This window comes from Glycine max, chromosome 5 (genome assembly GCF_000004515.6).
Source record: "Glycine max cultivar Williams 82 chromosome 5, Glycine_max_v4.0, whole genome shotgun sequence".
Taxonomy (NCBI): Eukaryota; Viridiplantae; Streptophyta; class Magnoliopsida; order Fabales; family Fabaceae; genus Glycine; species Glycine max.
Window position 1 is genome coordinate 36,233,056 of NC_038241.2, and position 22,765 is coordinate 36,255,820.

At 33.7% G+C, this 22,765-nt stretch overlaps 5 protein-coding genes across 6 annotated transcripts; 3 read left to right on the top strand and 2 right to left on the bottom strand.

The window, feature by feature from the left end:
• On the top strand, positions 1-3,276 carry LOC100786162 (cytochrome b561, DM13 and DOMON domain-containing protein At5g54830). The gene has a single exon (XM_003524196.5). The coding sequence runs from the start codon at positions 192-194 to the stop codon at positions 2,826-2,828; it is 2,637 nt and encodes an 878-aa protein (XP_003524244.1). The 5' UTR covers positions 1-191; the 3' UTR covers positions 2,829-3,276.
• A 4,120-nt stretch (positions 3,277-7,396) lies between these two features.
• Positions 7,397-9,396, top strand: LOC100786676 (uncharacterized). The gene is made up of 5 exons (XM_014775739.3): positions 7,397-7,658; positions 8,027-8,087; positions 8,711-8,843; positions 9,111-9,173; positions 9,267-9,396. Exons 1-5 carry the CDS (start codon positions 7,437-7,439, stop codon positions 9,307-9,309), a joined length of 522 nt encoding a protein of 173 aa, XP_014631225.1. The 5' UTR covers positions 7,397-7,436; the 3' UTR covers positions 9,310-9,396.
• A 608-nt stretch (positions 9,397-10,004) lies between these two features.
• On the bottom strand, positions 10,005-11,420 carry LOC100778870 (actin-related protein 3-like). Its single transcript, NM_001253344.2, has 2 exons — positions 11,014-11,420; positions 10,005-10,813 (listed from the first exon to the last, which is right to left on the bottom strand). Exons 1-2 carry the CDS (start codon positions 11,061-11,063, stop codon positions 10,285-10,287), a joined length of 579 nt encoding a protein of 192 aa, NP_001240273.1. The 5' UTR covers positions 11,064-11,420; the 3' UTR covers positions 10,005-10,284.
• A 791-nt stretch (positions 11,421-12,211) lies between these two features.
• LOC100779397 (photosystem II core complex proteins psbY, chloroplastic-like) lies at positions 12,212-13,328 on the bottom strand. Its single transcript, NM_001254011.2, has one exon. It carries the CDS (start codon positions 13,140-13,142, stop codon positions 12,579-12,581), a length of 564 nt encoding a protein of 187 aa, NP_001240940.1. The 5' UTR covers positions 13,143-13,328; the 3' UTR covers positions 12,212-12,578.
• A 4,401-nt stretch (positions 13,329-17,729) lies between these two features.
• On the top strand, positions 17,730-21,759 carry LOC100787233 (ultraviolet-B receptor UVR8). Of its 2 annotated transcripts, none has more exons than XM_006585181.4 (7): positions 17,730-17,937; positions 18,659-18,698; positions 18,796-19,077; positions 19,183-19,532; positions 19,623-20,024; positions 20,415-20,799; positions 21,270-21,759. In XM_006585181.4, exons 3-7 carry the CDS (start codon positions 18,853-18,855, stop codon positions 21,510-21,512), a joined length of 1,605 nt encoding a protein of 534 aa, XP_006585244.2. In that variant the 5' UTR covers positions 17,730-17,937; positions 18,659-18,698; positions 18,796-18,852; the 3' UTR covers positions 21,513-21,759. The 2 variants fall into 2 exon arrangements, with proteins under 2 accessions (XP_006585244.2, XP_003524245.1); XM_003524197.5 differs by having other exon boundaries at positions 17,730-17,933.
• The last annotated feature ends 1,006 nt before the right edge of the window (positions 21,760-22,765 follow it).

A 22,765-nucleotide genomic window follows, 5' to 3' on the forward strand; every position in this document is an offset into this window, starting at 1 on the left:
ATCAACTGATAGTGATACAATACAACAACCATTGACTTGATTTGAGTAATCTCTCCACCCGAAGAATAACAGAACCTTGTGACCTACATAACCTGAACCCCTCCGCCACGCACACAGAACATTGTTACGATCCGATCGTGAAGGTTTCGTCATCGTGGATTCTGATCCACAGTGCAACAATTGCACCCGTCATGCTTCGCAGATCCCTCATCATCATCCTACACTTGTCGTTGTTGTCGTTCGGATATGCGGATCCCGCTCCCAATTGCACTCGCCTCAGCTCCGTCGTCAATTCGGAGTCGGAGTTCGAAATGGTTCAACACCAACTCCGAGGATCCCTGAAAATCAGGGACGATTGCTCCTTTAGGGTTTCCCAATTCGACATGCTTCCCGGTTCCGACGTCCACTGGTGGGGTGCGCAGGCTTCCGATTTCGATAACCTCACCGCCGGATTCATTGTTTCCAACTACGGATTGAACGGAACCTACAACAACTCCACCTTCGATGTGCATTTGTTGAGCAATGTTTCCTGGAGCATGATCAACGTCCTCGCCGTCTGGGATCGTGCCACCGCCTCCGATTTCGGCCACGTCGTGCTCCGCAAGGACGCCCCGGCGTCGCCTCCTCCTCCGACGGTGTTCGAGAATTGCAAGGTTTTGTCGAAGAATTTCAGGTTGAGGTGGAGTTTGAATGTGTCCGAGGATTCTCTTGAAATTGGGTTGGAGGCCGCGACTGGGATCACCAATTACATGGCTTTTGGGTGGGCTAATTCCAGTGCTCAAGATTCTGATCTCATGATTGGTGCTGATGTTGTCGTTGCAGGGTTTAAGGAAGATGGTATGCCCTTTGTGGATGATTTTTTCATTACTAAGTATAGTGAGTGTGTGAGAAATAGTGATGGAGTTGCTCAAGGGGTATGTCCTGATTCCTTTTATGAAGGCCCTGATGGGGTGGGTTTAGTCAACAATTCAATGTTGGTTTATGGCCATAGGAAGGATGGGGTGACCTTTGTCAGATACCGCAGGCATTTGACTAAGGTCGATGGAAAGTATGATCATCCCGTGAACCATTCAGCGAATATGAAGGTTATTTGGGCTTTGGGGCGTATCAAGCCTCCCGATTCTATTAATCCTTACTATCTTCCTCAGAATCATGGGGCCGTGAATTATGGCCATTTGGTTTTGAATGTCTCGGAGCATGTGAATGAGTGTACAGGTCCCTTGGATGCTGAAGACAAAGAAGATCAAGGTCTCATCACTGCAGATGCAAATGTTCCCTTGGTGGTTTCTTCTGCTCCGGCAATGCATTACCCCAACCCTCCAAATCCTGAAAAGGTTCTTTATATCAACAAAAAGGAAGCTCCTGTCTTGAGAGTGGAAAGAGGGGTGCCGGTCAAGTTTTCGATCCAAGCCGGGCACGATGTTGCACTTTATATTACTTCGGATCCGCTTGGTGGAAATGCTACCACGAGAAATCTGACTGAGACTATTTATGCTGGAGGTCCAGAGGCCCACGGAGTTCAAGCCAGTCCTACAGAATTAGTTTGGGCTCCTGACAGGAACACTCCTGATCACGTCTACTATCATTCCTTGTTCGACCAGAAGATGGGTTGGAAGGTCGAGGTGGTTGATGGGGGTCTATCGGACATGTATAATAACAGTGTCATTTTGGATGATCAACAGGTTACCTTCTTTTGGACATTGTCAAAGGATTCCATATCTATTGCAGCTCGTGGCGAGAAAAAAAGTGGTTATATTGCCATAGGGTTTGGAAGTGGAATGGTGAACAGCTATGTGTATGTGGGTTGGATTGATGATACTGGTGTGGGACATGTAAACACTTATTGGATTGATGGAAAGGATGCTTCAAGCATACACGGCACGCAGGAAAATTTGACACATGTGAGATGCAAAACAGAAAATGGCATCATTACTTTTGAGTTTACTCGTCCCTTGGACCCGTCTTGTAGGCGGGAAAAGAGGGTAGAATGTAAAAATATCGTTGATCCCACAACTCCTCTCAAAGTTGTTTGGGCAATGGGTGCTAAATGGACTGATGATCATCTTACTGACAGGAATATGCATTCTAGTACAAGTAATAGGGCTATTCTTGTACACCTGATGCGTGGTTCAGCAGAGGCGGAGCAGGATTTACTTCCTGTTTTGGCTGTGCATGGATTTATGATGTTTGTTGCATGGGGTATCCTGTTTCCTGGAGGGATATTGGCAGCCAGGTACTTAAAACATCTCAAGGGCGATGGATGGTACCGGATTCATGTTTACTTGCAATACTCAGGGTTAGTAATTGTTCTGCTTGCCCTTCTTTTTGCTGTGGCTGAGCTTAGGGGATTTTATTTCAGCTCAACTCATGTTAAATTTGGATTTGCTACTATATTGTTGGCTTGCATACAGCCAGCAAATGCTTTCCTAAGGCCTCCAAAACCAGCCAATGGGGAGCAGGCATCCTCCAAGAGGGTTATTTGGGAGTGTTTTCACACAATTGTTGGTAGATGTGCCATTGTTGTTGGCATTGCTGCACTTTTTACTGGGATGAAGCATCTAGGAGACAGATACGATGTGGAAAATGTCCATGGACTCAGATGGGCTATGGCAATTTGGTTTTTAATTGGTGCATTGATTGTTATTTATTTGGAATACCATGAAAGGCAGCGAATAGGGCGGCAGATATCTGGAAGAGGCAATTGGGTGCTTGGTAATCTTGAGGAAGATGATTCAGTTGATCTCTTGAGGTCAACCAGAACAACTGCAGATAAAGAGTTGCAACACTCTGCGAGAATGGAAGTCCAATTAGAACCTTTGAACAGATAAATTTGCATTCATTAAGTTCTAATAGATAGTTGCCGTTCTGGTCAATTTTGCATTTAATCATTGAGCTGGCATTCTTCTTTATTTGTTATGAGGCATTTTCTGAGGTGAAAAGGGAGGCAGTTGCTTATCAATCTCTATTTTCAACATATATTGCTTTCTAATTTCTATGAAGAGTAGCTTATAGTGCGTATAGTTATACATCTTCAACAGAATAGGTTATATAGTTACTTCTACTGTAGCTGTTACTCTGTTTTTTTTTTTTACTTCTTCCCAAAATAGAAGAAATCAAACTTTATAAGGTGAAAGCTTTGTTGTGGATCAATTTAGGTTCTGAATGGTTTAGTTTGATAGTATCTCAGATGATTTCAGACATGGTATTTTATCTGACCAAAGGCATTGTTGTAAATTATGAGATTCAGAAAATTAATACAACATTTTTTATTGTCAATAATGCTCTATTGTTTTAGATTCTATGTTATTGCACGTTTCATCTTTAGTTCTGTTAGAGTGTGTTTGGTTAGAGAGTTTTGAGAGTGAAATTCAATTTTTAAAGGGATTTAAAATGCCAAGTATTAAAATATATTGTTTGTATCAAATTCAATTTTTTTTTATAAATAATGGGGACTTTATAAGGGTTTTTTTTTTTGTAAAGTAAAATGAGAGAATTTAAAATAACACCAAGAATTTGTAAATTCTCTCTGATCATCACCACCCTCACTCTTGGTTGCGACTATTAACCCTCGCATGTTCTTTTCCTGGCTCTAAATTCTTACCATCACATGCTCCTGAGTCCTGATCACTCTCTCTTGCGCGAGCTTCTCTGGCTTTCTCTTTGCTCTTCTCCATTGGATCTTCTATGATTGAGCTCTTCTCTTCTCTTTGGACCACGTAAAATTTCTTTCTCACTATTCTCCAATCTTTTTCTTTTGTTCTTATTTTCTGAAAATTATATTTGAATCTATTTTGTTGTTGTTCATGTATTATTCTAATTTCTGGACTCTAGATCTGATTATGATTTTGATGTTATTATTTGTGTGTGTGATATTATTTGCTGTATTGCAACATGATTAGAGTAATATTAAAATGCATATTATCACCTTCTGTATTCTGGATCTTATTCGCTCTGTGATTATTGAAATAAAAAAGCATATTATCATAGCCAAATTTTAAATGGGTTGATTCCAATGTAGGTGGTACATGCCTTGCCCTGTGTAAAACTGCATTACAATCAATACGTTGGTCATGTCTGTACTATATCATTATGGTAAACCCAATTTAACTTTCTACAAGTTTGTGGCAGCTACCAAACAAGATGGAAGTGTGGATGAATGGGCAGCACGGCATATGTGTGTTTATCTGTGTCCGTGCGTGTGTTTGAGCAGTAAGTTTAAAATTAGAAATTTTCTACAAACCAGATTAATCTTATTATTTATTGGAATGTTCAGAAATCATAATTAATGGTAGATGCTTTTGTTTTCAACATATGGTGTGCAAATAAAGCTATTAGAGCGAGAAGGACCAGTTAGAACTTGCAAGCCATAGCAGTAAAGCTTGGTCAATAGTCAAGACTAGACAAAGGTGAATATTTTATTTCATCTTGTTTTGTTGTCTATTTGCACCTTAGGATTTGTCACTATTTTCCTGGTTCACTTTGTTTTAAAGGAACATGATACTGAGTTCACTTCTCTATAATACTAACCTCTGTCCTCTAAAGAACATTGTAACTCTTCCTCCTAAAAAAAATTGGTAACTCTTCTCCAACTCAGTTCTTGATAGCTATATTGGCAAGAGTTTACTCTACATCATATTGGTACCATTATTTCCAGCCCAACAGCATGCTTAGTAGTAGATTTGTACAAATTATAATTAAATAAGAGGTTCCTTTCAGTACAATTCTCAAATAAAGAATTGTCAATTTGTGTAATACCCATCCTAGAGATCATAACAGTAAGGTTCAACATCACTTTAAACCATTTAACAATGAAACATGAAAACTCTTGACAAAATTTAATTTTTAATAGTATCTATCCAGATTTCAAATTTGGAAATTACTTAATCAGAGTAATATTTTCAAAGACATTTTCAAGTGCAAAATTGAAATAGGTACATATATGACATTAGTCCTTTAATCAGATTTTTCTACGCGAGACACAGGACAAGTTTATGATATGCTAATACTTAAAAATAGGTACTGGGTTAAATTTTGAAATTTGTAAAATAAAATCTAAGGCTTTAGCCTACTTCCATCAAGAGTTTTCAAGCATACTTAAGAGTACCAAAAACTAAATTCAAACTTTTGGAAGCAATGCTGAATCATTGTCATGAATCGTGATTCCATATAAAAACGATCGTTAAAAGCCCAAGTATATTTCATTTGCGAGGATTTCAAAAAATTATGTTAAGGAGTAATTAATTTTTTTCTTCTAATTTTGTAACGTGTGTATTTTCACTTTCATATAAAGTGGAATTAATTTTGGATAAATACTCATTTTAGTTCATAAAAGATGAAAAATTAAAATTTAGATCCTAAATATATAAAAAGTGACAAATTCATCTTATCTTTAAATTTTCTCCATTAATTCAAATGTTAATGTCTACATGGTATCTCTGGATCCAATTGTCATTGAAAAGAATGGTCACCAGTTATTTACTCGATGAAATTAATTTGTCAGCATATTGCTAATGAATTAATTTATCAATTTTGAAATTTGTTATTTTTTTAATTTAGTCTCTGAATTTAATAATTTATTGTTATTTTAATCTTTAAAATTAATTACTTATTGATATTTTGATACTTGAACTTAAATGTGTATTGTTATTTTGATCCTTAAATATACTTTTAAATCTTTTAATTAGTTATTTATTTAATGTGGTATTTACTTTCCTTAGTTTATAATGAAATATTTTTTTACCACTAATAAATAAATTTATGTCAATCAAAAATAATTTTCACAAATTAATTTATTGATAATTTATACCGGATGCAAGTGAAATTAGTGGACTAGTGGAGAGGAAGGAAGGGTCTGTCTACGGGAACTCGGAAGCGCGACACGACACCATCCAAAACTTGCAAATTTCTGTCAAAATAAGAATCGAATGTTGGTTAGTATGAACGTGAATTTTGAAGGGCTAAATCCCAAATGCAATGAAAAAGCTTCCATAGTTTCACTCTCACTCGCTGTATGGCTACGCTCTCGCTCTCTCTCAGTTGTTGGAGCGCCGTGGAACTTGCTCGCACCAGATTTTCTTCCACCTTCACCCCCCTCCAATCAACTCACAAAATTATAAAAATATCATTATAAGAAACTATCAAATAAACTCTAATTTTATGTATCCAATAATGATTCACAAGATCATATCACAAAAATATTATACATCACAAAAATCATTTAATAATCAAAATTCTTAAAACCTTGCCATATTAGTTTCATGTTCTCGGACCCCTCACTCAAATCATACATTATATATATATATATATATATATATATAATATAAACAAATGCTTATGTAAATGCAAGACACATAAATGTCAAAGAAAATTCACCATATAAATCCAATTTGCAATTAATAGAATGTATATATTTTAATATGTATATGTCAATCGAATGTCATTATTTCTTTAATTAGTGCCATCCAGATTTGCCTTAACAATAATACTGCTACAATCATTCTTATTTTTCCACTAGGAATTATAAAGCACCGTCAGTGAAATTTGTCGTATGTCTTGAGAGAAAATATTACCACAACATGAAGCATTATACATATTAAAAACTTCAACCAATTTTAAATTATACTTGATCACACCTACACATCCAATGCTATGATTAGAACGTCTAAAACACCATTAACTCTGATTTCTTTATATAAAAAACACAATAAAAGAAAAACTTTTCTAAAAGAATTATATTATGAAAGTTTTGAAAAGATGTATTTTCCTCATGAAGCAAGTAATTCGAATTCTGCATTATTTTTACTTCAACTGAATTTTTTTACTTTTTTCCTTCTTCTATATTCTTAAGTAATCCATTTATGTCAAGAAAGACTGATTATTTGAGTGATTCTAAAAAAATGAATTATTTATCTTTATATAAATATTATATGTAATTTAAAATTATCTTTTGAGATTTGTTTAATTAATCTTTATTCAATCTAATTTATTATTATACTAATATCTTTTAAAAAATATAACAATTTAATATATTAAAATAATTTAATCTATCTTTTTCTTTAATAAAAGATGTATTTAGATAATATTTATTTAAATAATTATTGAAATATTTTAAGAATGTTACATTAGTAATATGAACCAACTCAAACATAATTCAAAATTTAATTTGATAATTGACTTATTGAACTTGATTCATGAAGAAAATAAATTAAACTAAAGTTAAAAATTTATCTGGTGAAATAAACTAGCTCAACTTGAGTTATATATATCTATCTATGCATCATTATCATGCTTTACATCAAGTCTAAAAGGGTGTCGTGTGAAGGGGATGATAGAGATGTAATATAAAACATTCATGAGCCTTCACCTAATAGTTTAAACTTTTGGATGGTTGGTTCACAAGAGTTCTTTTTTCATTCCATAGGGAGTAGATATAGCATATGTTCTTTTGCCTAGAAGTCATTGAAGAAATCCAGAAGAGAGGTACCAGAGAGGCACCGGGAGATCTCTTAGATGATAAATTTGTTCAAAATGACAACTTGCACTCTTCTCTTAATCCAGCTGCCCCAAATTCTAACCTTTTACCTTCCAGGAGTGCTGTGCTTCAAGCTTGCATAATAACTTCTGGTCTCATAGCTGCTTTGGGAATAGTGATTCGGCAGGTGCTATTCCTTTTATGCATTACTAGACCAGTTTCACCCTTTGTTGCATTTGCATGTTCCCAACGTTGTTGTCTATCTTAATGATATAAGCAGGATTTCATATGAAATTTATCTATGTTTTGTTTAGCCACCATGGAGTGTATTGATCAGTATGATTTTTTCCATACACCACAATACTTGGGAGAAGTTAAATTGGGATTCAAAGTTTTATTCTTGAGAACCTAATTCTTAATTGCAGACAAAGTTTTTATTTTATTCTAGAAAGGAGAGTTCTTAAATTTATCACAATTTGACTCGAGATTCTGAAATTCGCATAACATGGGATATCGTGTTCATTTTGTACTTAATTTTGTTTTTGTTACTCGCAGGTGTCTCATGTTGTGTCAGTGGAAGGATTTCCAGTCTTGGACTGCTCTTCAGAAGTATCATGTATTACACTCATATTTACTTAGTTCTTACTATTAGTTTGTAGTTCAGACTTAATGAATTCTCTTTCATTGGAAGGGAGTCATAAAAAGATATTGGATATCAAGAACTATCTTTGAACTCTTAATTGCATAAAATTAAAAGAACTGTTCTCATCAGAGAAATGTGCTTTACTGTAGACCTGTACTGATATTTGTTAAATACTGAAATGCATATGGCCATGCTGTGGGTTTTCAAGTGGTATCTTGGGGTGAAAGTTATTGAACCAGGGGTTGATAAATTTGGAATTTCTTTTAATAAGGCACGAAAGTACAACCTTTCCTGTGTTTTCCTTTTTTTTATTATATTTGGAACAAGGCTACATGTGTATGGCTCTATTTATTGTGACATTTTCATGAATAATGACGTGAAATTCAAATCATCATATCTTATTCTAATGGAACTTTAAGGCTAATGTGACGTGAACTTCAAATCGATCTACTCGTGAATTAATTTTTTTTGTGATGTTTAAGTGCCTGAAGCAAATATAAATGTGCTTGTTTCTTGGTAAATGTTTTGTAATTTGTAAATGTGTAAAATTTATTATTTGTGGTATATCCTAAGATCTTTTTTCTTTTTGTCTACAGTTGGTTTTGACATGTGGCATTTTGAGTTGATTACAGGACTTGTAGTTTTAATATCATCATGTCGCTATTTGCTATTGAAGACGTGGCCAGATTTTGCTGAGTCTAGCGAAGCAGCGAAGCAGCCAATCAGCAGGTAAAGGAATCAAGGGCATGGCTCTGGAAATGTCCTTTAAGATTTTGTAAGCTTGGTTTGTTGTTAGTGGATTGCCATTTAAAACTTAAACATTATATAGTAGATCATAATAAGTTTAGTAAAAAGGTAGTGCATCTGAATAGAAATCGATCCTACTTGAGATAACTTTTCATGCAAGTCTGTTGCTTTTTTGTGTTTGCGTCTGTACTATGTATCAGCACATGGATGCTTTGCTGAACCCTTGAAATATTTTGCTTTCTGAATCAGGTCCTTAGCTCACTTCAGCCTTTGGATTATATTGTTGTTGCATTTTTGCCTGGTATTAGTGAGGTTAAAAGAGGCTACTCTTCTTGGCTTATTTTGCCTTTCTTATTTATTTTTCATCATTTGACTGATATCACATATTATCATCTTAAATTCCAGGAACTACTTTTCCGAGGAGCGATTCTTCCACTTTTGGGAATGAACTGGAATAGTATTGCGATTGCTGCCTTGATTTTTGGTGTTTTACACCTAGGCAATGGTCCAAATTATTCCTTTGCCATCTGGTGCATATCTTTCCCATTTCCCCTCTCATTTCTCTCTTGTCCCCCATTTTTTTCTTTCTCATCTCTTTGCTGTTTATTCCTTTTCCCTCGAATTTCGGGCAACTACCACATATATCTCAAAGCTTCAATCTTCATGACTTCGGGCAACTACCACCATGTCATGTAATAATGTGTGTTCATTTCTAGCCAATGAGTTTAAACAACAAAAAAAAAAAAATCATTGTTTTCATCAAAAACAAAACTGAAATGAGGTTTAGCTATGTACCGAGGTTTCCAGCAATTCTTTGTTGTTAATGATGAGCAAAAGGGTCTTTTTATTTTTCATTTTCTATGAATAATTAATCTATGTTTTGACGTAAGCATTTATCTTTGCATGTGCAGTATGAACAAGACGGAAAGCCACTACCTAAGTTCGGGGAATGGGATGTGAATGATCCTGCCTCAGCTGAAGGATTCACTGTTATATTCAAACCATCGTTGCAGAGCCTTCTCAAACCATCGTTGTAGCTTCCAGTTATTAACACGTTTTCCCTTCTACTTGTTGTACGCACCGGCACAAAGTAATATGTAAACAGGAGAATCAATAACTAACTACCTTTTGCAATGGTGGAAGTTAAACAGATATGTTTGTTCTTGTTACTTTCATGATGTTGATCAGCTCAACTAGGCAATTACTTATTTTTAGTTAAAAAAAACAAAAAATTAATCATCCAAGTGAAAGCACCTCAACAGTTCATTCATATTCTACAGTACGGTTCACTTTTGGTTTCAAGTGAAAGCATCCAAATGTGTCAAATTGCAGGGGCTGATGAAACATCCAGTGCATTTTGTGTTTAGGTAGCTACCAAACTTGTTGCTGCTGAGGCCATACTAAATATGTAAAGCATTCAAGATTAATCATCCAATTCCAATTCTATATTCAACATAATTCCCAATCTTTTTCGGGTGTAACGATTACCAACCTTGGATGTTGTGTATCCAGCTGCAAGAGCAAGCACAGAATTCACACCAATGTAAAGTCCAGGCACATTAAAAGTCTCAAACATGATCTCCCCAGTATACTCGCGACTCTCAGGCGGAGTCAATGGACTCTCGGTCAAGAGGAAATAGTGATCCTCTGGATCACAGCTCAAATAATTGAAAATGCACTGCTGCCAGAAGCGCTCCATGGCATCCCAATTCTCAACCTGGCCATGCTGAATCGGGTAGCTGAGATTGTAACTGCTACTAGATCGAGACTTGGTAAGTGCTTCATCCCCAATGAAGAAATCAAGATCCGCCATAATTCCAGCATTGTGCTGGGCCACCCAATTGCCTTTAGAAGAGCCCCTCGATTGATTCAGAAACGACTCATTAACTGCAACAACTGTCGGAGCAATAAAACACGGCTCAACATTACCAGCAAACCCCATCTTCGTATACCTGCAAAAAAAAGAAAACATCATTTTCCAAATTCAGAGTAAACCCAATTCGGGTCAATCAACATTACAGACAATTCTAGTTATAAAACTAACATCAGTGGGGCATTCCAACAAACATATGGTGTCCACACCACATAAGAAAAAAAATACAACATAAAGCGAAAAGAGAAAGTGGGTGATAGAAATTGATGAAAAGGGTACCCGGAGCCATTATCGATGACTACAGCTGGACGAAAAGTAGATGGGTCCATGAGAACGCTGAAGGTGGATCTGCGACTGAGATCCGAGAGTGAGCGTGAGGCAGAGGTTCATGGTTGGTGATTGTTGTTGTTGCTAAAGCCATTTGAACACAGCGAGTGGAAGTGGAAGTGAAGGTCCCATTTAGTCGATCATCATTCTGTTCGTTTCTCAAAGATGCTTTCCTTGGCAACCAACGATTCTTCTCTTCTCTCTCTGTCTGTTTCTTTTATTTGTATTTAATTAATTATAACTATCAGTGCTAAGTAGCTTCCTATTTGTGTGCACGGCATGACGGCAACTACAATTGTCGTTCTTGGCGAGGAAATGGGGGATGCTTGATCAGACTAAGCCGTTTGATTTCAAGCTTCTTTCTTACACGCCAACCTTTTCCTTTCTTGCTGCCTGCCCTAGACCCTAGTACGATGAATTCATGAACCTCTCTTGAAAATAATTGTCGCTACTTTTTAATTTAAAATATCTGTATATTAAAAGAAAATATTTAAATTATAAGAAAATTAATGATTCATTCAAATAAATAATATATGCAAGTCTAGACATAGAATGGTGTTAAATAATTAAAAGGGTAATTTATCGTTCATAATAATTCTATCTAATTTGAATAAAATTATTTCTTTGTTAAATACATTAATAAATAAATGGGAAAACTCTATAAATAAGATCTTAAACATTATTAGATGCATTCTAGAAAAAAGATTTATGGAGATTTTTGTGAGGTGTTCTATTATTATTATTGGGATTTATTTAATATATTTCATAGTTATTAACTGTCGTACAATATTTGGCACAACATTATAATCAAGATGTTGGTTTCCCAAGTGATTTGTTCGTTTGGAGTTTAAATTCCAAGCCTCAAGTGCTCGGTTCAAAACTAGCAACATCCAAAATATTATAATATAAATTATATTTAAGAATATTTTGCGTATAAATATAGCCAAAATTGGGAGTAAGTTATTTAGTATATATATTCAATTCAATTTGTTCAATAAGAATTGTATGGCAAGTTCTTCTTCATGGGATTCCTTGGAAAGAGAAGAAGCTAGAAAGAAAAAAAAATTGATCAACCCTCGTTCTGTATATAAATTATGATTTTTGAAATCGAACAAAACAAAACTGAGTAAAAACGGAAAACAAGTGAGGATTAGAGTTAAAAAAAATCATTTCTCTTTCTCTTTGCCGTTGCAAAGCCCAGCCAGCAGGTGCAAAGCTCAGCAGGTCAACAATTAATCAACCTTTCAAAACTGCATGGAGCTTAATTGAAGATTCAACAACAGAAAGAAAGTACAAACTTGAACTGAATCAATCAGATCTATAAATCGCAAAAGGGAAGGTACCCACAACAGTTGCAACAAAAAAGAAACCACTGGCTAGCTTGGGAATGGAAAATAATAAAAAGAAAGCGGATATAGCATTAGATACAAGTTGCATGAAAACTATTAGTGATGATGATAATTGATATCCCAGAGCATTTAAGCCCCTTCCCTATTTTAAATTTCACAAAGCTCAAATCACTGTGATCTCATCCTGTTGAGCTGGTTGAGAGCAGGCTGCAAGATGTTGTAAAGCACCCAAGCAATAGCCGGCGTAACCACAAACAGCAGAAGCTGTCCCCTGTTGTCGCTCGCAGCAGCCGCAGCTTCAGAAGCCGCCGCCCACGCATGCGGCGCAGCCGCCAACCCAGCCAAGCCGCCAAGCCCCAAGCCAATGATCACGCCTTTGGTGCTGCGCATTCGGTTCAGCTGGTTCAGCGCCGGCTGCAGAATGTTGAACAGAACCCACCCTATTGCTGGGATTATGGGCAGCAACAGTGCCAGTCCGCGGTTGTCGCCTTCTGCTATGTCGGCTATTTGTTGAACAGCGAATGCGGCGTCGCAGGTTCCGAGGGTTGTGAATATTGCTCCTGCGATTGCTGTCGCGGGGGAAAGTTTAGTGCTTTCGGGTGAGGCTATGAGGCCCTTTGGAAGGTTGATCTGAAGGGAGGGTTTTGATGGTGCGAGCTTGGTGGGATTGGGGAACTTTGGGTTGACGCATTTGGCGTTGATCATGGCCATTGCTGATATTGTTGATGCCATTGGTGAGAACAGAGAAGAAGCTAGTGAGTGAGTTATGGCAGTGGCAGAGATGGAGAACGTGGCTCTGATTGTGGGAGTAGCAATTTAGCGTTTGGAAAAAGCCACGTTGGAGAAACGAGGTCCAATGGGATTGTGGTTTCTAGATTCTTCTCTTATCCGAATTGGGGGATAGATCAGATTTCGACCTCATATTTCTTGCCTTTCTTATCATCACTTGCGCTGCTCAAATGCCAATATTTTCTTGTTTCTCTTCGTCCCAAACACGCCTTTTACAGTGATGCAACGACACGTCGTTTGATCGGAAAAATTAAAATGTTTATTGTACTTTTAAGATGAAAGCATCTACCGTGAGAATATTTTTTCTTCGTATTCCTTAGAGTATACATTTATTATACTGTAAATTCATAAATTATCAATGCGGATCAACCTCAGTTTATCCCTCACAGATTTAATATGTATTATCAATTAAATTAAACTCATTGAGTTGACAAATCTTTATTTAATTATTAATATTAACTAGGGTGCAGCGATAAAAAATCAAAGCAAAAAAAAACAAGTACAGAAAAAAACAAAAAGTTAAAGAGTAAAAGAGAGAAGTAAAAAAAATATATATTTATAATACTGGTCAAACAACACGTGACATATAAGTTTTAATATATATTGAGATAACTTTTACTAATGCTAAAAAGAATCTCTTCTCTCGCCTGTAAATTTGTTCTCTTCCCTCCTCTTTTAATTTTCCTGTGTTTACAATTAAAAAGGGTTTTAAATGGACTTTTTTTGTTGCCTATATTATGCGATGAAACTAATAAGAGGAGAGTGTTAAATTTCATTCAGCAAACATTTTGGGATGACTAAATGTAACAAAAGGAAATTGCAACTGATGTACTTGGAATGAGGTGATGCCCAAGTACACGTTTTTAAGTATCTTTCATATGAATCAGAGTATTCTTCAGGAAGTGAAAAATTCAATGGCTAAATATTTATTTTAGTTACAAAAAATGTGAGGTTTTCACATTTTAGTTCCTTAAAAAAATATGAAACAATCTTACCGTTGACTTTAGTATCTTAATGTTAATGTTTTTACTCATGTGACATGTATATACGTGGATGACAAGTGATAATTAACCATTGACACGTGTTAATCAGATAATTATTATATTTTAAAAAATTAATTTTTTTAATTTAATTTATAAACTTAAATATTTATTGTTATTTTAATCTTTGAATTTAACCAATGATGCTTAAAAGTTCTTTCAAACTTTTATTTAAGATACACCTTATATGAAATTATTTGCATAGATATCATTATATCTTCTCACTTTTATTCTTTATCCTTATGGTTTTCACCATCCTCTTATTAGATTCAACAAATTATATTATAACTATGAAACTAATTTACAAGCAACTACATATGCACTAGTTAGTAGTAAAATTTAAGACATCATTAACAAGATTTTATAAGATTTCAAACTCAATCTTACACCCAGATCAAGCTTTTAAATCTTATGTGCCATTAAATGTGTCGAATGTTTGAATAATCATTTTTTCTAAGCAAAAAGAACAATTTAAATAAATAATCTATTTTATGAAATAACATTAATCATGAAAAAAAAAACAGTTAAAAAAACTTAAGAATCATAGAAGAAACAAAAATGAAAGTGTTAGAAGTATTTCTTATTTTTTCATTCTTTGTGATTTTCACATCATTGTTCAAGGGTCTGATATTAGAGGTGGCATGCAAAACAAAGATGTTTTTCCTTTTTTTTTATGACGTTTGGAAAGTAGGAGGTGAAATTTTTTTAGGATGAGGAAGGTGTAAGTTGAAGGGGTCACACAAGATCTATGTGATTTTTAGCAAGGATAATTTCTAATCTCTGGTAAACCTCTTATTAGGATTCAAACTTAGATAAAGTTCTAACCATCTATCAAAGAAAAAATATATCAATGGAATCTCATCATCTATACATAATGAATTTGTGTGATATATTCAAATCATAACATATGAACGGTAAAAATTAGTATTTTAATCAAGACTATCACTCAAGGATGTTAATGTTATTATCATTTAAATTAAGAATTAATTTCAATTTTATGTGTAAAAATAGTAAAAAAATAAATAAACATTGTTAGTTATTAGTTATTAAAAGTTAAACATTTAAACAATTACAAATGGAGGAAAAAAATTAACCCCCTTTAATAGGTTTCTAGATCCCCCTTGATTGTTAGGCACATGATTGATGATAAAGGGATTAAACAAAGCAGAAAATGTAAAAAAACAAAAGTTGTTATTTTGATTAGCTACTAATGCGAGTTATATATAGACACAAAATAATTTTGAATGTGATGGTTACTTGAAAGTATAGAAGAAGATATTTTAAAAAAATTTAATTGAATAAAATGTAACTTTCTAAAGAAGCTTGTATATTTCAATTGAATAAATAACAAACTTACCATGCACTTGATGGATGTGAAAGTTAACATGAAATGCGAACAAAAAAAAAGGTGACAAATATAAGGAATAATGAATGAAAGTAGAGATATGGTGATAATTAAGTTAATAACTTATATATAACATGAGATTTCATTGAAAATTCAAAAGTATTTTTAGATATCAAAATGAAAATAAGTGATTAAGTTAAAGGATAAAAAGCTGGTTAAATTCATAAACTAAAATAAAAGTAAGTAATTCAGTTTAGAGATCAAACATGGAAGTTGTTTGTTGCTTCATTATCATCCAAATGTGCATAAAACGTGTTACAAATAAAAATGTTAACAATAGCACACTAAACTTCATTATGTGACTAATTTGACACATTTTAAGAGATTGAAATTAATTTATATTGAATGAATCATACTTATTCTACTAGACTTTAAAGCTATGCACTGTACAAGTTCATTTAAATGATTATTTTTATATTTTTATTCATTATTATAAAAATAAATGTACATAAATAAAATTAATTTAAAAATATGTAATACTATATTAAATATAATTATATCAAAATTAAGAAAATTGATTGATTATATTTTTAATTAAACATATGTTGCATACTCAAAAATAAATTTATGTATAAAATGATTAATTATATTTAATAAATTGAAAATATTAAATATATATCCAAAATGGCCTGCACAAATTAGTTCTAATTTTTTAGGACTAATTTGTGTAGACATATACATTGAAAATAAGTATATTATTTGAAAGAATTATTGGAATATCTTTAGTTAAATCACCAAATATAAAGAAAATATGAATATAAAATTTATTACAATTTTTTTCCAAATTGGTTCATATAATTATGCTAATAAAGAAAACTAAATTTTTTAAACTTATTTAAAATGAATTTTAAAAATATTGAAGAATCGTCGCTATTTGAAAGAATTTCAAATAATACCGAATAAAGATATCATTGTGCAGGATTTATTTGTAGATATTAAGGAAAAAAAGTTTTTTTTAATATTAATATCCGAGTTTGGAGACGATATTAAGTCTTTTTTTGTGTGTGTGATTGGAAAAAGTTATTTTTAAATTAAAAATTAATTAATAAACAAACATCATATGTCATGTTGTTAATGAGAATAAATCAAGGAATTAATAATAAGAAAGTAAAAGTAAAAAAATATATAAAAAATATTATATTAATTTTTAAATAAATACTGTATTAATTTTTATTTTATTAGTTTTTTCTATTTCTATTTAATAATATATCAATATAATAATATAAAATAGTAATATCTTAAAAAAATGTATATCTTCGGTTAAATCAAATTTTCAAATTAATCTTTTAACACACCCACTTATGTCTTATATACATTAAAAAATATATATATATATATATATATATATATATATATATATATATATATATATATATATATATAACAAAATGTAGAATTATATGACAGTAAATAAAAAATAAGAATTAAATATGTTTGTATAAGATAAGGTAAAATTATATGTATTTTATTTACTGTTATATGATAAAATATGTATAAGATAAGATAACTGTAGAATTATAAGATAAGATAAAATATGTTTTCAATTTTTCAAATTAATGATCAATTTAAAATTTAGGGGAAAAATTAAAATAATAATGTACAATTCGGTAGGATTTTCATAATAATAATTCGAACCAAGTCATAATAACTCCCTTATTTGTAGGTGGTTTGGAGAGGGTGGTTGATGTGTTGCCAACCAAATTAAAATTATTGCAACCATCTTATACTATTCCTCCTTGTGTTTGTTGATTTAAAAAAAAAATCATAACAAAAAATTTGAATTTTTCGGTTTTCAATTAATTTTATTATTTCTTTGATCGATTTCGATTTATTTGGATCTGTTTCGTTTTTTAAAACAACTTTGTTAATGACTAAAAACACGTACTAAACTTGTATAAAAATTAAAACTAACATTTCAAATTATTTTGAAAAACTATATCTTATCTTATCTTATAATTATAAATATAATCTCTGGTCAAATATGCAAAAAAAATTGCAGCGACACCTCATGATATCATTGCTTCATCAGAAATAAACAAATAAAATTAATAGAAAGTATATAAGCACTGGGCATAGAGAAAGAGCAGAGATCCTCCCATTTGAGGAAACGAGAAAAATTATTGATTCAACCACTCACTCCCAAAAACTATACAAAAGTTTATACTCTCTCACCCCTACGTCATTTCATTAGATACCCACTTTCATTAAAATAACAACTTGGCAAACTTTCTGTACACTTCTCCACCGATAGTAAAGACTCAGTTTGAGGAATCGTGGTTGATCCCTCTCGTATGTAATCACCGCTTCCACGTGCCTCTGCTTCGATCTATAACTACGATCATAATGAATGCCATTCAACCAAAACTTGTTTATCATGTTTTATTTTCCACTTCTCCTGATTCTTTTTTTTTTTCAATTTTTTTGCTATACCATTTTTTTTTATCGTTGCGTATCCAACAAGTGTACTTGTTCATTGGGTTACTTGTGATTCCATGATCTGGGAAAGTCGAAAAAAAGTATTTTTGGTTTCTGTATGGTAGAGGGTATTTGTACTATGATTCATTTTGATTGGGATGATCAACCTATGGTGGTGGCGATTACTTCAACTTTGATCAGGAAATTCTTTCCTTTTTTTTGTGTGTGGTTGTAGAATATCCCATTATCTGGGAATAGTGTACTTCTCAAAGTTTTCTTCTTTGGATTCCTTTTCCTTATTTCCATCCTGAATTTTCTTCATATGGTTCACCCATACTCAATAAAACGACTGCTTCAGAATTTTTTTAGTTTGGTATTTGTGATCAATAAAACGACTGCTTCAGAATTTTTTTAGTTTGGTATTTGTGAAAAGTAAAATCTTTTTGTCTTTCTGATGATCCTCAGTTTCATGACTACATATTTACCTTCTGGTGTCTTTAATTTATAATGCCATTGTAAATGGATACAGAAAATCATGTAATTCAGCTGTGAAAAGAAAATGTGTCACATATTTTATAACCATGTTTTTTTCTTTGTAGGTTTGAGGCCTGAGATTTGCTAGTCAAACATATTCTTGAGGTACATAACGTGTAGAGTTTCAGATGCTTTAGTTGGAGAAACAGAAATTAATTAATTAATGTAGTAATCCATTTGCACGTATTTTCATAATTACCAGAAGTGTTGGATCCTCTCTTCTGCTGTGTGTGGGCATTGTATAAGGTTCGCAGTGCCCATGGATGCCACTACCAGTGAAACCCCAACTATCCAATACCATAACATCCCTGATCAGCCAATTACTACCATTGTTGCCACACAATTGCCAACATTTCAACCGCAGCAACGCCATTGCTTCAAGGACTCTAGTCCAGGAGAGTTTCCCTTGTCTGACAACCCCTCCATTGTCCTTCATGTCCTTACAACATGTAACTTGTATGCTCAAGACCTTGCTAAACTTGAGGCAAGTGCTGTGCTTGTCTGCATTTCAGCTCTTAAGTTGTTAATTGAAACTTGAAAGTACTAATTCTAATACTGCTGGTTTCATTTCTGATGTGGTGTTTTGTAGGCAACATGCTCCTTCTTCAAGCGGCCGGCAAACTTTGATCCGGATTTTGACTTGTCCTTGTCAGAGCTTGCTGCATTGGACATGTGCCAGAAGAGAGCCATTTTTAATCCAATGACAACAGAACAACGGCAACATTTGAAGCAAAGATGTGGCGGTTCTTGGAAATTGGTTCTGAGGTTTTTGCTTGCTGGAGAAGCATGTTACAGAAGGGAAAAATCACAGGTAATAGCAGGCCCCGGTCATAGCATTGCTGTGACATCAAAAGGGGTTGTTTATTCATTTGGTTCCAATAGTTCAGGACAACTTGGGCATGGCACCACTGAAGATGGATGGCAACCTCGGCCAATCAGGTTGGAACTTTAGTTAGTACATTATCCTACTAACTTAAGTGGAAAGTGAACTAGTTGAATTTAAGTTAACATAACTCAATTATGCTGCAGAGCTTTGCAAGGAATCCGAATTATACAAGCTACTGCTGCTACTGGGAGAACAATGTTGATCAGTGATTCTGGGCAGGTTTATGCCTTTGGAAAACAATATTTTTGTGAAAATGAGATTGGAAATGAAGGATCTAAAATGGTTACAACTCCACAGTTAGTTGAATCTTTGAAAAATATATTTGTTGTGCAAGCTGCAATTGGAAACTATTTCACAGCCGTATTGTCAAGAGAAGGCAGGGTTTATACATTTTCTTGGGGTAGTGATGGCAAACTCTGTCACCAAACTGATCCAAATGATGTGGAACCCCGTCCTTTATTAGGAGCTCTGGAACACATACCAGTAGTGCAAATAGCTGCTGGATTCTGCTACCTGCTTTGTTTGGCTTGTCAACCAAGTGGAATGTGAGCTACAGCTTAATCTCCTTACCTCAACTTTTGCAATTCTTTTTCCACAAGAATTGAATTAAGAGTTGTATCATATGATGCAAATTAGGCACTCTTCCATACTTCATTTTTTTTGTTTGCAAATTAATGTTTGTAGAGTGAAAAGTGAACTTTTTTGTATTATGATTTATTCCTTGATTGGCAACATATATATCTTCCATTCTGTTTTCTTCAATTACCTGCATGTATTTGCATCATAAGTCCAGAGCTTCAAGATTTATGAAAGTTCTTAAGCATTGCTGATTTTTTATTCTTAAGTAAACTAGTATTTACATTCCATTTCATTTTTGTTGTAATAACTATCTATACATTTATTGATTACCTGATCCTTCTCGGAAATCTTAATAGGTCAGTGTACTCAGTTGGGTGTGGTATGGGTGGGAAGCTCGGACATGGCACAGAAACGGATGAGAAGTATCCTCGTTTGATTGAACAATTCCAGCTGTTAAACCTTCAGCCCATGGTGATTGCTGCTGGTTCTTGGCATGCAGCTGTGGTGGGGCAGGATGGCCGTGTTTGCACATGGGGTTGGGGCCGTCATGGCTGCTTGGGTCATGGAAATGAAGAATGTGCATTAGTACCTAAGGTGGTGGAGGAGCTGAAAAATGTCAAAGCAGTTCATGTTGCTGCAGGAGATTACACTACTTTTGTAGTGTCTGATAGCGGTGATGCGTATTCATTTGGTTATGGAGAATCTGGTACTCTTGGCCATGACCCTGAAAATCCTGAGCAGGTCTGCTTGCTTATGCCTTTCTCCTTGTTTGATTTGTGAATTTTGAACAATCATGATATGAAGAACTGGTTAGTGATTACTACTTTACAATAATTGGAACTTTCAGAGGAGTTCCAAACTGAACCAGTTTCAGAATGAAGCTTCTAGTTGAAGCTCAACTTTGTTAAGGTCATATTATGCAGTATGCGCTAGTAGCTTATGCCCAAATCTGAATGAGGACTAGCATTACACTATCAAATTCATGTGTGAAGTGCATAGTGAACCATGGATGACATTTTCTTGTAAATGCCTTAGAGCCAGGGCACAAGTAGCACAAACCTAATTTTATATTGGTGACTCTAGTGCATTCTATTAAAGCTAATCTTTCCATGTCAATTATTAGGTAGACACATTTGGAGACAAAATTATTCATTCAGAAAATCCTAATATAAATGAAGTTAATCAACAATATCATGTTTGTAATTGTGCAGGAACACATGCATGCAGATGTGTTAACTCCAAAGCTAGTCACTTCGATGAAACAGAACTATGAACGGGTGATACAGATTAGTCTGACCAATTCGGTATATTGGATTGCTCATACATTTGCCCTAACTGAATCAGGGAAGCTGTATGCCTTTGGGGCTGGGGACAAAGGACAACTAGGTGTAGAGCTTCGTCCCTACCAGACTGAAAGACGAAAGCCACAGCGTGTTGATATTGATCTTGGTTAACTGCGTGCCGGTGCACGCCAATTATTTACAATTTATGTTTTCCATGCATGCCATTTAGTGTTTTAATCCTTTGTTTATTCTGTAAATAGAATCAAAGAATGCATCCATAAGGTCCAAGCTAGGTCTAACAAGGGCCTCACCTTCAGCTATTTGTGCGGTTGTTGATATTAATCTTTGGCTTGAACTTGCTCATCATAGTTGAAAATGGTGAAGGCTCATATGCAGTTTAGTTGTGTTGGCTTTTGAATTTGGTTATCCCAGGATCATTTGCTTAGATAAAGTTGGTGAATTTTACTAAATTGTTATTCACTCGATATCACAACTACTTGATTTAGTAAAATTTTACTGAAGTGGAGGAGGAACACTTTTGTTCCGATATTTAAAAACAATGGAGATGTTTAAACTTGTGCATATTAAAAGAAGAAAAAAACTACGAGTCGCAATTATAGGTAATTGAGCATAGATTAAGAAAAGAGATTAGAATTGCAAAGATTCAATTTGATTTTATACTAGGAACTAGAAAGGTTTATGATAGAAGTCACTTATCTTTTATGGGGGCTGATGGAAATGTATTAAAGCAAAGAAAGATTTGCATATAATTTTTATTGATTTGAAATGTATGATTAAGTGTCCAAGGAAGTATTGTGAAAGATTTTAAGAAAGGTGTTCTTGTGAGGTATATCTAAGCTACACAAGGCATGTATATATGACAGGGTTATTATTAATGTGAGAACTTTTAGAGGCAAGACTAAGGACTTCTCTAGAAGGATAAAATTACATTAGACCTCACAACCTTGAGTCTTTGCTTGTTTAATTTAGTTTTGGATGTACTTACCAACGTGTATAAAAGATTATCAATTATTGCATAATTTTTGTAAATTATCTAGTTTTGATTGAAGAATCAAGGGAAAAAGTTAATGATCAACTTGAACTTTGGAGACCGCTAAGGGTTTTCACTTACGTAGGAGTAATTAATACTGCTCGTGTATTCATGAATTATGTAATGATTGAAAAAATACTTCTTGCATATTAATATGTAAATAACTTGTTATGAATTATGGAATAATTTGTGAAATAGATTTATATGTTTATTAGCTCATATGGTGTGTTTTAAAAAACTTTAAATTTATTATATATATAATACATATATGTATTTATATATATGAGATCAGATTATATTGGTTTAACTTTAATAATTATTATATTATTTTTATAACATGTATTTTTATTGGTTAAACTATTAAATTATATCT